Source organism: Rutidosis leptorrhynchoides, chromosome 3 (genome assembly GCF_046630445.1).
Source record: "Rutidosis leptorrhynchoides isolate AG116_Rl617_1_P2 chromosome 3, CSIRO_AGI_Rlap_v1, whole genome shotgun sequence".
Lineage (NCBI taxonomy): Eukaryota > Viridiplantae > Streptophyta > Magnoliopsida > Asterales > Asteraceae > Rutidosis > Rutidosis leptorrhynchoides.
The window spans coordinates 635,081,941-635,105,758 of record NC_092335.1 but is presented as its reverse complement, the minus strand read 5'-3'; the positions used below and the strand labels follow the sequence as shown (position 1 = coordinate 635,105,758).

The following is a 23,818-nucleotide window of genomic DNA, read 5'->3' as shown; positions in this document are numbered from 1 at the left end:
ATTGGTGACATAATCATGTACCTTACATGGAAGGTTCACTATTTTATTTTCAACTATCAAACTCATAATTGTTTCAAATTTAACCACTTAATTACGGTTTAAAGCTAACCTTGTTTCTGTTTAGTATATTATTTTCGAATAAAGCCAATGAATTTAGTGTGAAAACAAGTAATATATGAAATTCTTGTAAAGGTACCTTTCGGCTTTCAAATTTACTTTTGGAATAACTAGTTTTATTTGTGAATTAAATGATACGTAGATATTAACAAAATAACAATATAGGATTGGTGTGCATAAGGTTTGAATGCGTCAAAGATTTATGGCTAAGTGACATGATGATGACATGAGACTCTAGAGTCTAGATCAACTTGTTGAACACGATGATAAAAGTCACTGGTCAACCTTTCATTTTCTGAGAAGCCTCTTTTCATGACTTATTTTATTTCATTTTAATTCCCCCATCAATAATCAATAATATCGATATAATAATTCAAGCCTTAGAATATCTAGCTGATAGGGTATAAAATTACTCCGTAATGCATTGTTGGTTAAAGACGAGTTAAAATCTCATTTCTAATATTTTAAATTTTCTATAATCATACAAACTAATTATCTATTGATTCCATATCTCATTAGCCTTATATCCATTTTACTTGTAATAAATAATCATGTATCATGTATATACTTTTTGTCTAACACCACTCTCTATGTTTTCAAATATTGCATTGGTAATCCTACAAAGCGTGGCATGAGGCGTTGTGAGTTTGTGGCAGCCTACAATGTTTGCCACAATATTTTCCTAACGAATCAAATAACTATATCATATCTTCATTTGACTACGAATCACATTTAGTCACATCCTACAACATTCTCACACAAAACACTACCATATGAACCCTTTTTTCCACAACACTACCGTGTTAGCACAACTTCCCTACAACGTACTACACAAGAGCCACAACCCTCCCTTCACCTCAAGATGGTCTTATAAATTTACATTCGCTAAACACAAATTTTGATAATTAACAATTAATTATAATTTTAACCGATCAATTATCATATTAACTTAACTATTTTTTAATTAGTTAATAAAAAACTTGACACATAATAAAACGACCATAAACATAAAACTCTTTAACTGAGATGATGAGTGTGTGTTGATTTGTTGTTTAGCTTTCGTGTTTTATACTTAGCTAGTTGGTCATTTGATGGGCTGCTAGGTGTTAGTAGCAGTTGCGTTTTAATGTAATCATTCTGTGTTTTTTGATGTAATCATTCTTTTATTATTTTTAATAGTATTTGTACTGTTAACCCTTCCCCATCCACCAAAAAAGATGATGAGATTAACTATTGCGTAAATATGTTTCTTTTCTTTTTATATAACAGACATTTTATTTTTGTACATGAACAACTATTTTAAATCTTTGAAACATGAGTAAATTTTCTATGTCGACAATTACCAATATCATTTTTTATCTGTCGTATAATAGTTAAAAAGGAGAAGCTAGGATTCCAAGATTTGATACGTTAAGTCAATAAGGCAACGGAACCGATTATTTTATTTTATAGATTATTACATTACATTGATTGATTATAAAAGTAGAGTGAATGAATATCATGTTTTACATGTAGGTAACTGGACAACCTTTAGCTCGCATCAAGAGTAGGGATGGCACCCGCGGGTTATGAATTCGTATCCACTAGATCCATCGCTCGTACTCGTTGATCTTTTGTCAACTGATGAACCCGTGGATCTTCATTAGCGGATTTATTTTTGAATCCATACCCTTGCCCGCGAATATCCATGAGTCACGGTTTTACATGCGGATCCTATATAATTCAATATTTAATATTATGACATAAGTCTTTATCGTTGAAAATTCAAATACATTTCCTTAATATATCACAAAAGAAGATTTATTACAACCTTTGCAAGCGCTATAAATATTATCCTGGACATTGATTAGAATAATCAAAGAACTTGCGGGCATGGGCGATCTTATGAAGGGACAAGCGGGGGCAGCCGCCCCCAGTGGATTTGCAATTTTTAGCATAAATTTTTTTGAATATTTCGACTTTGACCCCGGTGGATTTTTTTTTTGGCCCAAAACTTAAATCTCAAAACCTTCAAATTTTGCCCAAAAATCTCCAAATTTTACCCCAAAATCTTCAAATTTTGCCCACAAACCTTCAAATTTTGCCCCAAAACCTTCATGATTTGCCTAAAAACCTCAATTTTTTGTCCCAAAACCTCCATACTTTTGCCCAAAAAAATTGTTACAGTTTTAATTTTTTTTTGCCCCCGGTGAAAAAAATCCTGGTACCGCCACTGCGTTGCGGGCATACCCAACGGTTTACCCCATGTCCTTGAGTTATGGGATAGGGAGAGGTCATGGGTTCGATCCTTATGAATGCCTCTGATTTCTTCAAACCAATTGAACACTAATAGTGGTAGTATATATTGACCCTATAGGGAGGTTTTACCGGCCCGCTCGATGGGATAAAGGCTCGACCACATGCCCGTATGGATTGTGGTTCAATGTCCTCTGGTTAGCGGTTCGAGTTTCTGCCCGAACATGTGTGTGAGTGACAAATGAGAGTATTCGATGTCAAAATTGCCGTTCAAAAAAAAAGAAAAATTGAACCTTTCGAACAAATAATTAAATTACAACAATCTTTGTTGTGGTAATTAAATTATTAGTCTTTTAGATTATACTAGTTGTGGAGCCCTCGCTTCGCGCCGGGGGCTCCGTTTTGAATGCGAGTTAAAAAAAAAGTCTTGATCTATTTTGTAAAAAAAAAAAAAAATTCGACATAACATTGAAGGGTTGTTCCTTTTGTGAAAGTTGCTTCTTTTAGCGTTCGGGTTTTATTTAAAAAAAAAAAGTTAGTAAAGTGGGGGTTCGATTTGTATTTTAATAAAAGTTAGTGGGTTAAGTTTGTGAAATTTGAAAAAACTTTACGTATAAAGTGGGGGTTCGATTTGTATTTTAATAAAAGTTATGGGGTTAAGTTTGTGAAAATTGAATATTAGTAAAGAAAAAAAAGTTAGTAAAGTGGGGGTTCGATTTGTATTTTAATAAAAGTTAGGGGGGTAAGCTTGTGAAATTTGAAGAAAAATATACGTATAAAGTGGGGGTTCGATTTGTATTTTAATGAAAGTTAGGGGGTAAGTTTGCGAAAAGTTAAGAAATGAATAGTGCTGTTCATTTTCAATTTGTCTTTTAGATATAGGTATATAATCTATAATATCTTTATATAATTATTTACACAATAACATATATATATTTTTAAATTATTATTGTTATTATTATTATTATCATATCCTATCCAGTAATAACAAATATAAATAATATTTGTATGTATATATATGCGGGTAAATTAAAAAACTCTAATAGATTCGTGAATCGAATTTTACCCGCGACAGATTTTGCATATCCACGGCCCGCCGACGGTACACTTTTTTTCCCATACCCGAACCCGCAGGTAAGATTTCAAGCTTTTACCCACCCATCACTAAACGGATATCCGTGAATCGCGGATTTTTCGAAGCCCATTGTGATTCCTAATTAAGGCCTTAGACCGATTTTAACCTTAGGGGTGACTTGCAAGCAGTTGGGTGAAAAAAATGAGTTTTTGACTGTGACGTGACAATGACGTTAAATAAGTAGTGAGTGTTAAGTTTGAGTGAGTGAAAAGATTTTGGGTAATATGGTAAAATATAATTGAAAGTTGGGTATAAAATAAATAAATTAATAATATATAAAAAATAATGGTAGTTTCTGACTGACTGAAACATCTCTGACGCATTCGTTCTTTTATGTCAGATTTGTGACTGGCGCCCCTTCAACGTTAAAGGTGACGCCCTGTTAGAGGCGTCAGGGGCGTGGATGCCACATAAGTGACGCGCAAAATGTAATGCGGGGTTAATATTAGCCTTAGATAGTTTTTGGTCATCATGGGCGTTTTCAAATGGTCATGTCATCTTTGGGGGAACATGGGTAAGTTGATTTGAGTTGGTAAAACTATTTATTACACTTATTTTAGAGTAACATATATTTAGAAAGGTAATAATTAGAAAGGTAATAATAATTAACTAGTGTTAACATTCGTCTTATATGATGAGGAAAAGTCAAATGAAAAAACAAGAATAGTTACGTAAAGTGTAATCCAGTACGTTAAGAGGATAGCGTCGGTTTTAAGTTGTCGTTGTCACGTACCCAACACGAAGAAAAAAAAAGTATGGACGAAGAATAGCTGAACTTAAATGACAAATTACAATAGCTGAAATATTTTGCAAGTAAAAAAGGGCACCAAGAATATATAATAGTGTGACAAGTTTGAACGGTTTATATATCTTTTAACACATGTTTTGGATTAAACTAATTTATAGGTTGTATATTAACTTGAGGGTTAAAATTAAGGGTGTATTTGGCACGGTGTATTTAGGATTTAAAAGAGTTTGAACTTCTACTTTTAGCAAGTCTCAAACAATTTTTTTTTTATCTTTTGCAATATAATAAAAACGAATTGAATTTAAAAACATAAGCTCCAGAACACGACAGAACCAATTTTTAAACCAAAAGTTACGTGAAGTAGCTTTCAAATCTAAGTTTTAGCCCTTATCCAAATAAGCCCATTAACGGCCCACTTTCTTGCTAACGACTTCTTAACCGTTGAGGGCAATATCGTAAATTTCACAAACTCCCGCAATTTTTAACTTTATTCAAATTCTGCTTTCACATATACACAACACCCACTAACAAACTTCTCTTCATTCTTTACAATTCCAATTAACACTCAAACAATAAATTTGCCATGTCATCACCGGTAACTCAATCTTCTTCCCGGCGACAGTATTCCGTCTCCGCCACCACAATCACCACCGTATTCCGCCCAAGAAATTTTCTTATTTTCGGTGTTCTTTTCTTTCTTGCTAGACAGCTTTACCAAAGCTCCACCACAACTACCAAAATCACCGCCGCCATTAAATCCGCCGGAAACTACCGTATCTTCGAAGCCGAAATCGACAAACACCTGGTGAAATATTACGCCAATGTTTTCCAAGATTTAATCTTTGATGGATTCTTAACAACTGATTCCAAAACCCTTTCAATTGGAATCCAATTTCATCAATATACAGCAGCGTTGAAACAATTGGGTGTAATGGATACGAAATCGACTAAAAAGAATGTTTATCTCCCGTTTCAGAACGATTCTTTCGATTTTCAATTTTTGACGCACACGGGTCTTGATTGCTCCGATGACCCGGCCCGTTTTGCGTCTGAGTTATCAAGAACTTTGAAACTAGAAGGGTATCTTGTTATCCACACTGAATCGAAAGATTCGTATAGTTTGAATTCGTTATTGGATTTATTCGATTCGTTTAAACTGATTCGCTCACGCGAAATTGCGTTTCAATATTGGAAAGTTCCGCTTGTTCGGGAAATTGTGTTGAGAAAACAAAATCGGGTTCTTCGGCGCCGGAGAAATTTCCCTGGAAGCTGTTCTGTTTCGGAGTATAAAAAAGAATTGATTCGAAATTTGGAGCCTTTGATAGTTGAAGAACCTTTGAAACCATGGATTGAATTCAAGACAAATTTGAAGAATATTAAGTATCTTAGTAAAATGGCGGATATAAGCTTTAAAACGCGATACGTTTATATCGATGTTGGAGCGAGAAGCTATGGATCGAGTATCGGAAGTTGGTTCAAGAAACATTACCCGACCCAGAACAAAAGTTTCAAAATATTCGCGATTGTAGCTGATAAACGGTTTCATCAAGAATACGAATCCAAGAAAAAGATAACCCTTTTGCCTTATGCGGCATGGGTGAGAAACGAGTCGTTGTTTTTTGAGATCAATCGAGAACCGAATAATAAGAATGAGGAAAAAGGACAAGGAATGGGTCGGGTTCAATCGGCCCAAACATCGACTAATTTCATTAGGGATCCAAATAAGATACAAGGGTTCGATTTCGCGATTTGGGTCAGGAATACTTTTGTTGAGAAAGATTTTGTGGTTATGAAAATGGATGTGGAAGGGTCGGAATTCGATTTGATTGAGAGAATGGTTGAAACCGGGGCGATTTGTTTGATTGATGAAATGTTTCTTGAATGTCATTATAATAGATGGCAAAAATGTTGTAATGGTGAAAGGAGTACAAAGTATCAAAAGGTGTATAGTGAATGTATTGAGTTGTTTACTTCATTAAGGGAGAAAGGTGTTTTGGTTCATCAATGGTGGTAGGATTCATAGTTTTGGGTCAAATTTTCGAGCTAAAATTGTATTCGAGGTAGCTCGGTAGTGTTTTTAAGTGTAGAGTTGCAAATACTACTGATCGACGTCGATAAAATGACGTCTATATGATACTGTTGAAATGGAGAAATGTATAGATAGTATAGTATGGAATTGGTAGAAACATTGCATGGTAGAATATGTTTTTGTTAGATGAATAAAGAACAAAGTTAACAAAATACTGTAACTGCTGAATGGCTTGTCTTTGGCCTTGTTATGTAGCAATTTTTTATATGACCTATATGAAGGAAATAAAAATTGAGGTGGGGTCATTACTCATTAGTAAGAAAATAGCTCTAGAATTTATAATTTGTTTAATAAAATTCATCACAAAATTTTGCTACAACATCAAGTTCGGGATGTCTGGGAAAGTTGATGTATGTATCTTAAAGAAGTAAACCTTGTATTAGGGCCTGATATTGGGCCTAACCAATGTCATCATTGGACTCATTGCCTAGGCATGTGTGGCTTTTGAATTTATCTGATGCCCAGTTTTAGCCTTCTGACTCGTTTTAATAGATGAGGTATATGATATATACTAGTGAAATGACCCCGTGGAATCACGGGTTTGTTTAAACGAAACAGTTTAATGATATGTTTTAGGTATTAAGTGAACGTAAATACTAAAGTTATTTAGTTTAATGACCCGTGGAATCAAAGAGTCCGACTAAGAAACTCGTCAGGTGTTTTCATGGTTATTTCTCATGGTTCATGTTTGTGTGCAGTTCGTGGCTTTTTGTACATTCTGTACATTTTGTACTTTCGTTTCGTTTAATATAGTTCTTGCCTGCTTTTCAAAAAAGAAAAAAAAAGAAAAAGAAAAAAAGAAACTCGTCAGATGAACATTTCATCAAACACCTAAAATATTTATTAAACAATACACATCCAATCATAAGAGATGATATTGGTTGTTATTTTATTTTAAAAGTGTAATTCAAAATATAAATTTAGAATTAATTTCCTTCTGCATAGCTTTTATACCTTCCCGTACTCAATTCAAAATCATTAATTAAAATAATTCAAAATTATTTAATTTTAATAATTAAAATAATTATTAATAAGATTTAATAGAAATAATTAATTAATAAGATTTAATTTTAATTCAAAATTATATAGATTTTTTGACATCACCCACCACAAGGTTGCAAAATTCGCTATTCGGGGATTAATCGGTACGACTTTTAAAAGGATTAATCGGCAATTCAGAGATTAATCGGATGGTGCTGTATACATTTAATTATTAAATTTTAAAAATTATAGGTGTAACTATAGGAAAAAACCATAAATATAAAGATAATATTTAACGTAATTGTCTAAAATTATTCATTTTGCTTCAAAACTATAAAATTTTAGTTTAAATTCATGTTAAAATGTTAACCATTTTTTACTTCGACTGACTTTTATTATCAAATTCGATTTTGATCCATCAATTGACGTTGACCGTTTAATTAAACGGATTTTTGAAAATCGGAACGGATTGCTTCTAAAAATGATTAATCGGGGATTAATCGGCGAGTAATCGGGTTTTTTACAACAATGACCCACCATGCTTAGATTTCTTTTTTTTCTTTTTGATTTTTTCTTAACAAAAGAATTAGCCTAATAATGATATCATCATTTTAGCATTTTAATATTAACTATAGATAAAGTAGGAGAAATATTTCTTTGGAAAATCTAACTTGTGCCTTAAGGACAGTTGTTAAGGACAATTAATGATGTAAATATTTCCATGAATATTATAAGAGTGTAATTAATAAACATGTAAATTTGGAAATTTGAGAGTTTAATGAATTAGTTTTGTGATATATTTAGAATTTTTGAGTGAAATAATTGAGGCTTAACTCATGCCTTTACGACATGAGTTAGCCAAACCCATATATTTTTTAACGATAAAAGTAGGGAAAATATATCTAAGCGTATATATAAAGTACGTATATGTTTACATATGTTCTAAGCATGTATATTCCTAAATGATCTTAGAATTTAACTCTCCGGTCAAATTACTGTGAATAACCTAGATCGATATGATGATATTGATCGGTGGTTAAATGTTAAGTCCACCATCAATAACGTTCGTTGATCGATGGCCCATAGAAGGTTTGTAGGTTACCGTCGTAAAAGACTGGCATGGAAACCTTGAGATGAATGCTACGTAAATACCCAATCACATGTATTGAATCCGACGGAGCTTTAAGCTACGTAATGTTGTGTGTCGGTTATAAATTCTAGGGTGTATATTTATAGGCAAACTCTAATTTTAGCACAATTCAAACCGACCTTATCCCATCCATAACTTGCATACAATAATATCGGCTTAAATTGTGGAAAGAATCATATCCTTAATCGAACATGATTTGTTTAACTGACTTTAGAGGTTGTGCGCATATCACGCATACCGCATGACACGTGCTTATGGATTTGGTCAATGACTACACAATATATGACAATTATGCGCATTGACTTGCCTTTTTACCGTATAAGAGCGCAATTATGTACGTGAAATCAACATGCGCAGATATGCGCATGAAGAGAAATATAAATTGAATGACCAATTCCATTCCATTCCAATAGGTATATTGCATGCTAACATCGGCGTGGCTTCATCTATTTTGTCTTTTTCCATTTTTTTAACTTTCTTTTTCGAGCTCAACGTAGTTGGCCTCCGGACCACTTCCTAGTTAGTTATACCTTACAACAAAAAGAAGGGTAAAAAATTTAGAATTTTAAGACCGGGTAATTTTGATAACTTAACCTTATTTTCTCATGGATCAGTCTCTTTAGAAATAACTTCATGTATAGGCCAAATTTGGCCCAATCAAGTATTAGTCTAGAATCTTAAATGAGATACGGAGTATAGTACAACTTTCCTCAATTTGTTTCATAACCATTCCATCGTTGACTACCTCACTCACTTTGTACTCAAACCCTTTCTACTTTTATAAAATTGATATACATAATTTAAGTAAAATTATACTCCGTATATAGAAGAAAACAAAGCGAATTTCTATGGCAACTTGTTCCCTTAATAGTGTCTTCGTTTAACCTTTCTAGATTGCGTAAAATCGTTCAAATTAGATTCACCATATCTTTTTTTCTTATGGAATTTATAGTTTTGATGTTGTTAATTTAAAATTCATGGGTAAATGATTGGTTGGTCAAAAGAAAAATAAGAGAGATTGTTCTTCATATGGGAAACAACACACTTATTCATGAAAGGAACCAACGATCTCTTCTTAACAACTCCAAAGTTCGCACATAACTCAAAGTTTGATTTATTGGGATCTCCCACTTATTTTATATACTCATTTCTCTACCATATACCAAAAAGGTATACAATAGCTATTGTTTAACGCTACTGATTCACATTATGGGCATGTTTGGCACGCAATTTTTTGGAGCTTTTAGCTTTTAGTTTTTATGAAAAAGCTTCTATTTAATAAAAAGCTTCGTTTGGTTGAAGGAGCTTAAAGCTTTTTGAGTGTTGGAAAAGCTCCTATTTTAAACGCTTTTGTATCTAGCGTTTGAGAAATCACAAGAGCTTTTTGATATTTATTTACTTAGATAGCCTTCCTAAATTGTAGGACTTCTCTCACGTACATGTATACTCTCACGTTGAAAAGCTAAACTGCATTCATAAACAAAAAAAGAATTTACATCAAAAGCTTGGAAAAAAGACTAAACATTGCTCGAAAACTAACTACAGTATGTATGTTTTATATAGATTGAAAGCCATGCGTATGCTATTATGCTAATAGTATATATATATAATATGTTACAATAATAATAATATAATATAATTAATATAATAATTGGTTAACTATGTTAGGATGATTATAAAGAATAATTATAATCATCCGTGTATTATATGCTCATACATATGTTAATTTAACATTAAGCGTGTTATTTTTCTTATGTCCATTTTTGTCATTTTATCGTATTTTTAACAGCTCCAGCTACTTGTCAAACACTTAAATATATCTAAAAAGTTTCAGCTACCATCTTTCATTTTTCAGCTTTCATCTTTCAGCTACCAGCTAATAGCTACCAGCTAGTTCTGCCAAACATACCGAGTTGCCTGAGTGGCTACCGAGTTGCCCAATGAAGCAAACCACCCGGGTTCAATTCCTGGCTATGCCAAATTGTTCAAAAAGGAAGTGTGACTAGAGGGTGCGCATAATGCGCAATTCACCTGGTACCAGGTCTTGCGCTCGGGGGGCTTGATTACCCGAGATTTTACCTTATATGGAGGAGCCAATGTACTCGTTCATAGAAGGGTTCCTCGCTTACCAAAAAAAAAAAAAAGTGCTTGTTACAACACTAATTGAAATTAAATTAAATACATACATAAAAACACAAGAATAAAAAGAAAAAACAAGATTAAAGGAAAATAAACATTTTAAACTTATTTTATTAGTTAAAACCTTGTAAGTATAGATATAAAATATATATCTACCTTATATAGAGATTTATTTACACGATTGTAAAGTTAAAGTATAACCATAGTTCTTTAGCTAGGATTTATATCCTTGTATAGTTCGTATTCTTGTAGAACAAGTTATTATACTCCTATATACTGTAATGCTCTCATAATTTGTTTTCCTATTTTTATTTACAACAAGAATGGGGTCGATGACGGGGACCACCAAAGAATATCCACCACTCGATCATATCTGTTTCACGTGTCAATAATGTTCCATCGACAACTGGCATGTGACATGCTCTGCGTGCAGTTACATTTGAGAAGCACCCCCTGAACAACTGCCATAGGACAAGCTCAGACAACGATGCCTCCAGATGACTCTATAATCCCCAAGTGAGACTCGAACACAAGACCTCACGGACACCTAGAAGAGCGGTAACCACTCAACTAAATGGAAACTCTAATCGTTCCCCATGTCTTCGAATACTATTCCTAACGATGTCGATCCCAAAACTCCAATCATCATCGTCTTTCTTTCAAACATTCTTAAGCTCACGCTAGTAAACTATACCTCAGGGAAACTTCATATTCAATCCACACTCGAAGGTACGGATTATTCAGTTGGAGGGCTCGTTTCCTGCACCATCGGCAACTATATCAGTCGATAACTCCTCGTCACCAAACCATGTTTCAATTATGCAAAGATAATTATTTACTAATCAATTTTACTTCAGATTTTTTTTTTTTTGTTATGAAGAATCGGCTAACTTGAACCACTCTAGTCACGAGGCTCCCTAAACATTGCACTTATCCCTTTCAATCCGCCATCTCGTCCATATGCGCCTACTCTTCTGCTCAAGCAACTACAAGTGATTAACATCATCGTTTAGGTCACCCATCTTTAGATACGTTTAAGTTCATATCATCGTCATTAAAATTTAATATTCCTAAGTCTTTTTTTCCATTGCTCAAGCTCTAGCCGACCCATTAACATCTAAGCTTTACCTGTAGACGACCCCTTATGGAAAGATGCCATGCTTGCTGACCCATTAACATCTAAGGTTTTCTGTAACGTCCAGGAGTGGATTACACAAAAACTTTCAGCCCAATTGTTAAAAACCTGCCACCATCCGTACATTGTTATGTCCTGATGTCATGCAAAATTGGTCACTTCGCCAACTAGATATCAATAATGAGTTTCTTAATGGCACACTTCAGGAAGATGTTTACATGGCTCAACCACCTAGGTTCTCTGATCTTAAGTTTCCAGATCATATATGCAAACTTTGCCAGGCGATATATGAGCTTCAACAAGCGCCTCAGGCTTGGTATAATGAGTTTACCACGTTTCTACTTGGTTATGGATTTCGACGATCCATCTCTGATGCTTCACTGTTTATCAACAATACTAAGAATGCTCCTATTTATTTGATTGTCTTTGTGGGTGACAGTGCTCTCTCGAGTCCTAACACGAGCTTCCTAAATGAGTTTATTTAATGCTTGGCCACGAAATTTGCTCCAAATGATCTTGGTACGTTATCTTATTTTTTAGGTGTTGAAGTTATCCCATCTTTGCAGGGTTTATTAACGTGTCAGCGCAAATACATTGTTGACCTGCTAGAGCGAGCACAAATGCCTTTTGCAAATCCTGCTGCAACGCCAAGGCTACCAATACTATTCTTCAGTTGCGATCAGGAAAACTGATAAACAATACAACCGAATATGGATTTCTCGTTGGTGGTTTGCATTACCTTACACTTACGCGTCACGATGTTGTGTTTACAGTAAATTGGTTATCACAAATCATGCATGCTCCTCGTAAGTGATCTCTGGTTGGCATTAAATGGATTCTTCGTTATCCTAATAGCATGCTTGATAATGGTATTTTGGCATTATGCTGTATCAAGAATCTCCTTTGCAGCTTCATGTTTCTCTTATACGGATTGGGGGTGATAACAAAGATGATTATACATCCATTATGATCCATGTTGTTTTCCTTGGTTGTAACCCTATTAGTTAGAGCTTTTAAAAAGCAACAATTTCGTTCTCAATCGTCTACTGAAATTGAGTATAAGGGTGTTGCTTCTACTACGTCAGAAATTCTATGGATATGTAATCTTTTGCATGAAATGGGGTCATCTTCTCCGACGTTAACTGTTATTTACTGTGATAATCCCGGAGCTACTAAGTTGAGTGTTAACCCGGTGTTTCATTCATGTATGAAACACTAGCTATTGCTTATCATTTTATATGCGAACATGTTCAACTTGGCATGTTGCCTGTCACTCATGTTTCTTCATATGATCAGCTTGCGGATTCTTTCACCAAACCTCTCTCTCGAGTTATGTTTGGTGCTTTTATGTCCATGACCGTTCTCACCTTTCGGTCGTCTATCGGGGAGGGTTTGATAAAGACAAGTATTCAAATATATATATATATATATATATATATATATATATATATATATATATATATATATATATATATATATATATATTTACATGATTGTAGAGTTAGAATGTAACTATAATTCTTTAGCTAGGATTTGTTTTCTTGTATAGTTTGTATTCTTGTAGAACAAGTTATTGTACTCATATATTATGTAATGCTCTCATCTGTAAACGTTAGAAATTCACTTTTAATCTTCTACAAAACCATCTCAAAATAATCTAGTAACTGGGTTGTAAGTCACTCTCAAAAAGTTTCATGTACAAACCATTGGTGGAAACATATTTTGGCGTGGTGAGGAATAGGGGTAAAAAGCGGTCATAGAATAATCGAATAGATTGCGTACATCTGAGTAGAAATATCCGGCTTTTCGTGTAGTTGAACAAAATAAACTTTATCTAAATGTATTATTTGATTAATTAATGAATAGAAAGAAAAAAAAAATACTTGTAACCAAATGGCGTGGGAGTAGAGAAGATTGTCATTTAGACATTAGTGGCCCTGTAGGCATGGAGGGGAGTGTTTGATATATGGTCTAAAATCCTTCTTGGGTGAAATGAATCATGTCTCATATTTATTCATGTATATATCCGATAGTTAATTCTCTACATTTGATTATTTAATATTTAATACTATATATATAATGTTTAAGTACAATAATTTAAGTTAAAAAAGATAAATAAATACACTTCAATTGTAGGCGAGCCTAACAAATAAATGTAGGAGTACATAACCTGTACCGAAAATTGCTTGTTTTGCGTAGTGGCGGAGCTTGAATGAATTTTTGAGGTGATATTATGAAAGTGTAAAGCGTGGGGAAATAAATGAATAAGGATTCTTTATTCATGTTATCCGGGGATAGGAGTATTTCTACTCAAATTTACGAGCCCTTATAAGGTGTTGTCTTCAATAGTGTTTAGAAGCTTCACGACACACTACCAGTGAGGTTTGAACATTAGAACTTTTGTTAATTAAATTGTTGATAATTCAGATTATGTAATTAAGCTTTTATCGTTTTGACCATATTTTTTTCCTTATCGACTAGGATTTGATTGAATTAAAAGTTCAAACTTAAGTAATTTACGGGCATCCTTCTGGGGGCATCGATAAAATTTGAACGATAGTAATAGTCAACATTGTACAGTCGTACATATCTCATATTTATGTAATATATATTGACATATCACTGTCACATATCTCTTCCCATTGTATTAGAAGATTTGGCATATTATCCAAAAATAGACAATGTAATCCGTGTATATATGTACCTTGAGATTGGAATGAAAGCATCAAGGATTATCACTCCTTTATGGTATCAGACTGCCATCTATCTTTCTCCTGTTTCATTCTTCTTTTCACAGTCATCTTTTCATCTTTTTCCATGGCCGAAAACAACAAATTCCATCCTGCTGTAACAGTCAACAATATCAAAAACTTCATTCCAATTACCTTAGAGATGGACAATAGCAAATATGGTGCCTGGTCTGAACTTTTTAAGATCCATTGCAAGGCTTACAATGTGATCGATCATATTACTCCTCAACCTACATCTTCATCTACTTCGACTGAATCCACCATCAATACAACCAACACCGAATCTGCTACAACCACTGAATCATGGGATCGATTGGATGTCATTGTGCTACAATGGATCTATGGAACAGTCTCAATTGATCTTATGGAAACTGTTATGGCCAAAGATTCCACTGCACTCCAAGTTTGGGATCGGTTGAAAGGCATTTTTCATGATAATGAACAAACCAGGGCAATTCACCTTCAACAACGTTTCTCTAATATTCGTCTTGAAAACTTCACCAATGTCTCCTATTATTGTCAAGAGCTAAAGAACATCTCTGACCAACTGAATAATGTTGGTTCAAACCTAAAAGACAAGCAACTCGTTCTTCAACTCATCGCCGGTTTAAACGACGCATATCATTCAATCGGCACTCTTCTCGCCTTCACCAAGCCACTTCCTTCCTTCTACCAGGCTCGATCGATGTTAATTTTGGAAGAAACTCGCCGACAGTAAACTGCTATTCACTCTGCTACAACCGCCGGTGCGGCACTCATAACCACCGTCAACCCTAGTGCGCCATCACCAACAGGAAACAACCACAATCGAAGCAATAATTATCGTGGCAGAGGATCTAATCGAGGTAATCAATTTTGTGGTCGACATAACTCTGGTCGTGGGCGTTCAAACTCGCATCGTAATTACCAGCGTACCAATTTCTACAACTCTGGACAGACTTCTAATGTTGGGCCCAATAAGCCTTTTCAATCTGGGCCGCCTCCTACACCATGGTCCTATAATTCATGGAATTGGCAAAACAATACTTGGGCTTCCCCACCCCCCTGCCCGTACCCAACAGTTGGTTGGCCAAGGCCCACGGCAGGCTCATCTCAGCCTGGTATTTTAGGTCCACGGCCCAATGCTTCTTATGCTAATTCAGTTACATCCTCTACACCAACGGACATCGAGGCTGCCATGCATTCTATGAGTCTAAACCCCCTGACGAAAATTGGTACCTTGACACCGGCGCAACCTCACACATGGCGGGTTCTACAGGTAAACTTACGTTTTATTATCCTTCAAATGCTTCTAAGCGTATTGTTGTAGGTAATGGGCACGGCATACCAATTCATGGGTTCGGCCACACCTCACTTCCCATTAATCCTAACCGCCTTCTTTTTCTATCTAATATTCTTTATGCACCACAATTAATTAAAAATTTAATTTTCGTTCGTCGTCTTTTTATTGATAATTGTATATCCATTGAATTTGATCCATTTGGCTTTACTGTGAAGGAATTTCCGACGGGGACCCCCATAATGTGGTGTAATAGCACCGGTGATCTCTACCCTCTCGATCCATCCAAGCTGCATCAACGTCATTCTCCTTCTGTTTTTTCAGTTTCAGTTCAAGATTTGTGGCATCAACGTCTCAGTCATCCGGGTGTCAATGTTCTTAAATCCCTTCGCAATAAAAATTATGTTCAATGCAACTCAATTAATAAACTTTCTTTATGCCAATCATGTGTATTTGGAAAACATGTTCGTTTACCCTTTTATGCATCTACTTCTACTACTTTTAATCCTTTTGATATAATACATAGCGATTTATGGACATCACCCGTCGTTAGTACTAACGTTCATCGTTATTATATTTTATTTCTTGATGACCTTACAAATTTTTTATGGACCGTCCCCTTAAGTCACAAATCACATGTGTACAATGTTTTTCTCACCTTCCAAACTCTAATTAAAACGCAATTCGGCAAACAAATAAAAGCCTTCCAATGTGATAACGGTACCGAATACAATAACACATCTTTTCATAATTTTTGTGCTACTAATGGCATGGTGTTTCGTTTTTCTTGTCCTTATACATCCTCTCAAAACGGAAAAGCTGAAAGAAAAATTCGTGCTATAAATAACATAATGCGCACGATCATGTCACATGCATCCGTCCCTCAATCATTTTGGCCACATGCTCTTGAAATGGCCACTTACCTCTTAAACATTTTACCTAGCAAACTTCTTAATAATCTTTCTCCCACTCAATTACTTTATCAACGTATACCCGAATACCAACACTTAAAAGTTTTTGGATGCTTGTGTTATCCTCTCATCCCTTCTACAACCATAAAAAAACTACAACCACGCTCAACACCATGCGTTTTCTTAGGTTACCCGAAAAACCATAGAGGATATAAATGCTATGATATATCTACCAAAAAGATAATTCTTTCTCGTCACGTTCTATTTAATGAAAATATATTTCCCTTCTCCTCAATTTCAAACACCTCCACACCATCTTATCAATTCCTACATGACAACATACATCCTTACTTTCTACATTCTACTCATAATAATACTTTTGTTCATACAAATTCATCTACTGACCATCCACCAAATTCAAATGGACCACCACTTTCAACAGAACCCACTACCTCTCCTGGCCCAACTTTGGAAACCACAAATGCTTCTGTTACCCTACTACTTTGACTACTAGTCCACATATTACTACTACTTCTAATTCACCAAACATGCCTATTTCTCCTACGTACACAGAAAATTCTACTTCCTCTGAATTATCACCAAATACTACTCCCCCTCCTCCACCTCATTCCATGACCACTCGTGCGATGTCCGGAATTTATAAATCAAAGATCCCTTTTAATCTCTCTGCTACTACTTCTATATCTCCTCTACCATCCAATCCAAAAATCGCTCTTGCCGACCCTAATTGGCGCCGTGCCATGACTGATGAATACCAAGCTTTGATTGATAATAAGACGTGGGAACTTGTGCCCCTCAAACCACACATGCATATTATTCGTTCTATGTGGATTTTTTGTCACAAATACGGTCTGATGGTACTTTTGAGCGATATAAAGCTCGTCTTGTTGGCGATGGTCGTGGTCAGTAGCTTGGTGTTGATTGTTATGAAACATTTAGCCCGGTGGTCAAGCCTGCCACTATTCGGGCTGTGCTTAGTATAGCCGTTTCCAAGTCATGGCCCATTCACCAATTAGAAGTTAAAAATGCTTTCTTACATGGTAAACTAAATGAAACGGTATACATGCACCAACCGGTTGGTTTTAAAGATCGTTCTCGTCCTAATCACGTATGCTTGCTTAAGCGATCTCTTTACGACTTGAAGCAAGCACCACGAGCATGGTACCAACAGTTTGCGGATTTTGTTAACACTATTGGCTTCACTCATAGCAATTATGACCATTCACTTTTTATTTATCGTCACGGTACGGACACTGCTTACTTACTTTTAAATGTGGACGATATAATCCTAGCTACATCATCCAACAGATTGCGTGATCACCTTATGTGTAAACTTGCAAATGAATTTGCTATGAAAGATTTGGGCCCATTAAGTTCTTTTATCGGCATCTCAGTATCTCGTAACAGTAATGGACTATTATTGAACCAAAGCGCTTATGCGTGTGACATAATTTTTCGAGCAGGTATGTCCTCGTGCAATCCAGTCGCTACACCTGTGGATACTCGAGGTAAACAGAGTGCTTCACTTGGTGATCCCTATCCGGATCCTTCCTACTATCGAAGTCTTGCTGGGGCCTTGCAATACTTAACCCTTACTAGGCCCGACATATCATACGCAGTTAAACAAATCTGTCTCCATATACACACTCCACATGAGGCACATATACTTGCTCTCAAACGTATACTTCGATATATTCAGGGGACTATCTTTCATGGCATTGTCATCACAAAGTCTGCATCGCATTCTCTTGTGTCGTACACTGATGCTGATTGGGCCGGGTGCCCCGACACTAGACGGTCCACCTCGGGATACTGTGTATATTTGGGCGACAACTTAATCTCATGGTCTTCTAAATGACAACCTACCATTTCTCGTTCAAGTGCCGAAGCGGAATACAGAGGGGTCGCAAATGTGGTTGCCGAATCATGTTGGTTAAGAAATTTACTACTTGAACTATGTTGTCCAATCTCGAAGGCCACACTTGTTTTTTGTGATAATGTCAGTGCAATTTATTTATCGGGTAACCCCGCTCAGCATCAACGAACAAAACACATCGAACTCGACATTCACTTTGTCCGGGAAAAAGTTTCACGTGGTGAAGTCAGAATTCTACATGTACCTACACGGTTTCAAATAGCCGACATTTTTACAAAAGGGTTACCACGTCTATTATTAGAAGAATTTCGATCCAGTCTACGCATTCGGGAACCGATTGCTACGACTGCGGGGGAGTAATTGTCAACATTATACAGTTGTACATATCTCATATTTATGTAATATATATTGACATATCACTGTCACATATCTCTTCCCATTTGCGACGACCCGGAAATTTCTGACCAAATTTAAACCTAACCTTTATATGTTTCCGACACGATAAGCAAAATTTTTAATGTTGAATCTCAAAAAGTTTGGAACTACATTCATGTAATCAATTACCCTTTGATCGTGTTCGACGATTCACGAACAATTATGTGTATATAGATATGTATATATAATATATAATATTAACTGAAAACATTAACAAAGTATTAGATATATGATACTTTACATGAACGTATTTGTTTCTGAAATGTCCCGTTCTTATTGATTAAAAACGTTCCATATTAATTGATTTCGTTGCGAGGTTTTGACCTCTTTATGAGACGTTTTTCAAAGACTGCATTCATTTTAAAACAAACCATAACCTTTATTTCATCAATAAAGGTTTAAAAAGCTTTACGTAGATTATCAAATAATGATAATCTAAAATATCCTGTTTACAAACGACCATTACATAATGGTTTACAATACAAATATGTTACAACGAAATAAGTTTCTTGAATGCAGTTTTTACACAATATCATACAAGCATGGACTCCAAATCTCGTTCTTATTTAAGTATGCGACAGCGGAAGCTCTTACTATTCACCTGAGAATAAACATGCTTTAAACGTCAACAAAAATGTTGGTGAGTTATAGGTTTAACCTATATATATCAAATCGTAACAATAGACCACAAGATTTCAAATTTCAATATACATCCCATACATAGAGATAAAAATCATTCATATGGTGAACACCTGGTAACCGACATTAACAAGATGCATATATAAGAATATCCCCATCATTCCGGGACACCCTTCGAATATGATATAAATTTCGAAGTACTAAAGCATCCGGTACTTTGGATGGGGTTTGTTAGGCCTAATAGATCTATCTTTAGGATTCGCATCAATTAGGGTGTCTATTCCCTAATTCTTAGATTACCAGACTTAATAAAAAAGGGCATATTCGATTTCGATAATTCAACCATAGAATGTAGTTTCACGTACTTGTGTCTATTTTGTAAATCATTTATAAAACCTGCATGTATTCTCATCCCAAAAATATTAGATTTTAAAAGTGGGACTATAACTCACTTTCACAGATTTTTACTTCGTCGGGAAGTAAGACTTGGCCACTGGTTGATTCACGAACCTATAACAATATATACATATATATCAAAGTATGTTCAAAATATATTTACAACACTTTTAATATATTTTGATGTTTTAAGTTTATTAAGTCAGCTGTCCTCGTTAGTAACCTACAACTAGTTGTCCACAGTTAGATGTACAGAAATAAATCGATAAATATTATCTTGAATCAATCCACGACCCAGTGTATACGTATCTCAGTATTGATCACAATTCAAACTATATATATTTTGGAATCAACCTCAACCCTGTATAGCTAACTCCAACATTCACATATAGAGTGTCTATGGTTGTTCCGAAATATATATAGATGTGTCGACATGATAGGTTGAAACATTATATACGTGTCTATGGTATCTCAAGATTACATAATATACAATACAAGTTGATTAAGTTATGGTTGGAATAGATTTGTTACCAATTTTCACGTAGCTAAAATGAGAAAAATTATCCAATCTTGTTTTACCCGTAACTTCTTCATTTTAAATCCGTTTTGAGTGAATCAAATTGCTATGGTTTCATATTGAACTCTATTTTATGAATCTAAATAGAAAAAGTATAGGTTTATAGTCAGAAAAATAAGTTACAAGTCGTTTTTTTAAAGGTAGTCATTTCAGTCGAAAGAACGACGTCTAGATGACCATTTTAGAAAACATACTTCCACTTTGAGTTTAACCATAATTTTTGGATATAGTTTCATGTTCATAATAAAAATCATTTTCTCAGAATAACAACTTTTAAATCAAAGTTTATCATATTTTTTAATTAACTAACCCAAAACAGCCCGCGGTGTTACTACGACGGCGTAAATCCGGTTTTACGGTGTTTTTCGTGTTTCCAGGTTTTAAATCATTAAGTTAGCATATCATATAGATATAGAACATGTGTTTAGTTGATTTTAAAAGTCAAGTTAGAAGGATTAACTTTTATTTGCGAACAAGTTTAGAATTAACTAAACTATGTTCTAGTGATTACAAGTTTAAACCTTCGAATAAGATAGCTTTATATGTATGAATAGAATGATGTTATGAACATCATTACTACCTCAAGTTCCTTGGATAAACCTACTGAAAATGAGAAAAATAGATCTAGCTTCAAAGGATCCTTGGATGGCTTGAAAGTTCTTGAAGCAGAATCATGACACGAAAACAATTTCAAGTAAGATTTCCACTCGAAATAAGATTGTTATAGTTATAGAAATTGAATTAAAGTTTGAATATGATTATTACCTTGTATTAGAAAGATAACCTACTATAAGTAACAAAGGTTTCTTGATCTTGGATGATTACTTGGAATGGATTTAGAAAACTTGGAAGTAAACTTGCAATCTTGGAAGTATTCTTGATTTTATGAAACTAGAACTTTTGGAATTTATGAAGAACACTTAGAACTTGAAGATAGAACTTGAGAGAGATCAATTAGATGAAGAAAATTGAAGAATGAAAGTGTTTGTAGGTGTTTTTGGTCGTTGGTGTATGGATTAGATATAAAAGATATGTAATTTTGTTTTCATGTAAATAAGTCATGAATGATTACTCATATTTTTGTAATTTTATGAGATATTTCATGTAAATAAGTCTTAATATGATTTATATGTACCTATTAAGATGTTGTTATAACGATAATCGTTATATATATCGTTTTCGAGTTTCTTAAATTAATAGTCTCATTTTTATGTATATAACTCATTGTTAAAATACCTAATGAGATACATACTTATAATAAAATCATGTTAACTATATATATAACCATATATATGTCATCATATAGTTTTTACAAGTTTTAACGTTCGTGAATCACCGGTCCACTTGGGTGGTCAATTGTCTATATGAAACCTATTTCAATTAATCAAGTCTTAACAAGTTTGATTGCTTAACATGTTGGAAACACTTAATCATGTAAATAACAATTTCATTTAATATATATATAAACATGGAAAAGTTCGGGTCACTACAGTACCTACCCGTTAAATAAATTTCGTCCCGAAATTTTAAGCAGTTGGAGGTGTTGACGTATCTTCTGGAAATAAATGCGGGTATTTCTTCTTCATCTGATCTTCTCGTTCCCAGGTGAACTCGGGTCCTCTACGAGCATTCCATCAAACCTTAACAATTGGTATCTTGTTTTGCTTAAGTCTTTTAACCTCACGATCCATTATTTCGACGGGTTCTTCGATAAATTGAAGTTTTTCGTTGATTTGGATTTCATCTAACGGAATAGTGAGATCTTCTTTAGCAAAAATTTTCTTCAAATTCGAGACGTAGAAAGTGTTATGTACAGCCACGAGTTGTTGAGGTAACTCACGTCAGTAAGCTACTGGTCCGACACGATCAATAATCTTGAATGGTCCAATATACCTTGGATTTAATTTCCCTCGTTTACCAAATCGAACAACGCCTTTCCAAGGTGCAACTTTAAGCATGACCATCTCTCCAATTTAAAATTCTATATCTTTTCTTTTAATGTCAGCGTAGCTCTTTTGTCGACTTTGGGCGGTTTTCAACCGTTGTTGAATTTGGATGATCTTCTCGGTAGTTTCTTGTATTATCTCCGGACCCGTAATCTGTCTATCCCCCACTTCACTCCAACAAATCAGAGACCTGCACTTTCTACCATAAAGTGCTTCAAACGGCGCCATCTCAATGCTTGAATGGTAGCTGTTGTTGTAGGAAAATTCTGCTAACGGTAGATGTCGATCCCAACTGTTTTCGAAATCAATAACACATGCTCGTAGCATGTCTTCAAGCGTTTGTATCGTCCTTTCGCTCTGCCCATCAGTTTGTGGATGATAGGCAGTACTCATGTCTAGACAAGTTCCTAATGCTTGCTGTAATGTCTGCCAGAATCTTGAAATAAATCTGCCATCCCTATCAGAGATAATAGAGATTGGTATTCCATGTCTGGAGACGACTTCCTTCAAATACGGTCGTGCTAACTTCTCCATCTTGTCATCTTCTCTTATTGGCAGGAAGTGTGCTGATTTGGTGAGACGATCAACTATTTCCCAAATAGTATCAAAACCACTTGCAGTCCTTGGCAATTTAGTGATGAAATCCATGGTAATGTTTTCCCATTTCCATTCCGGGATTTTGGGTTGTTGAAGTAGACCTGATGGTTTCTGATGCTCAACTTTGACCTTAGAACACGTCAAACATTCTCCTACGTATTTAGCAACATCGGCTTTCATACCCGGCCACTAAAAATGTTTCTTGGGATCCTTGTACATCTTTCCCGTTCCAGGATGTATTGAGTATCTGGTTTTATGAGCTTCTCTAAGTACCATTTCTCTCATATCTCTAAATTTTGGTACCCAAATCCTTTCAGCCCTATACCAGGTTCCGTCTTCCCGAATATTAAGATGCTTCTCCGATCCTTTGGGTATTTCATCCTTTAAATTTCCCTCTTTTAAAACTCCTTGTTGCGCCTCCTTTATTTGAGTAGTAAGGTTATTGTGAATCATTATATTCATAGATTTTTCTCGAATGGGTTCTATGTCCTTCCTGCTCAAGGCGTCGGCTACCACATTTGCCTTCCCCGGGTGGTAACGAATCTCAAAGTAGTAATCATTCAACAATTCAATCCACCTACGCTGCCTCATATTCAGTTGTTTCTGATTAAATATGTGTTGAAAACTTTTGTGGTCGGTATATATAATACTTTTGACCCCAT

At 34.9% G+C, this 23,818-nt stretch overlaps 2 protein-coding genes across 2 annotated transcripts; both read left to right on the top strand.

Annotated features, from left to right (window-relative positions):
• The first annotated feature begins 4,805 nt into the window (after nucleotides 1-4,805).
• On the top strand, nucleotides 4,806-6,290 carry LOC139899067 (uncharacterized). Its single transcript, XM_071881881.1, has one exon. The coding sequence runs from the start codon at nucleotides 4,819-4,821 to the stop codon at nucleotides 6,247-6,249; it is 1,431 nt and encodes a 476-aa protein (XP_071737982.1). The 5' UTR covers nucleotides 4,806-4,818; the 3' UTR covers nucleotides 6,250-6,290.
• An 8,256-nt stretch (nucleotides 6,291-14,546) lies between these two features.
• On the top strand, nucleotides 14,547-17,176 carry LOC139902377 (uncharacterized). The gene is made up of 3 exons (XM_071885010.1): nucleotides 14,547-15,193; nucleotides 15,311-15,737; nucleotides 15,977-17,176. Exons 1-3 carry the CDS (start codon nucleotides 14,547-14,549, stop codon nucleotides 17,174-17,176), a joined length of 2,274 nt encoding a protein of 757 aa, XP_071741111.1.
• Nucleotides 17,177-23,818: the final 6,642 nt, after the last annotated feature.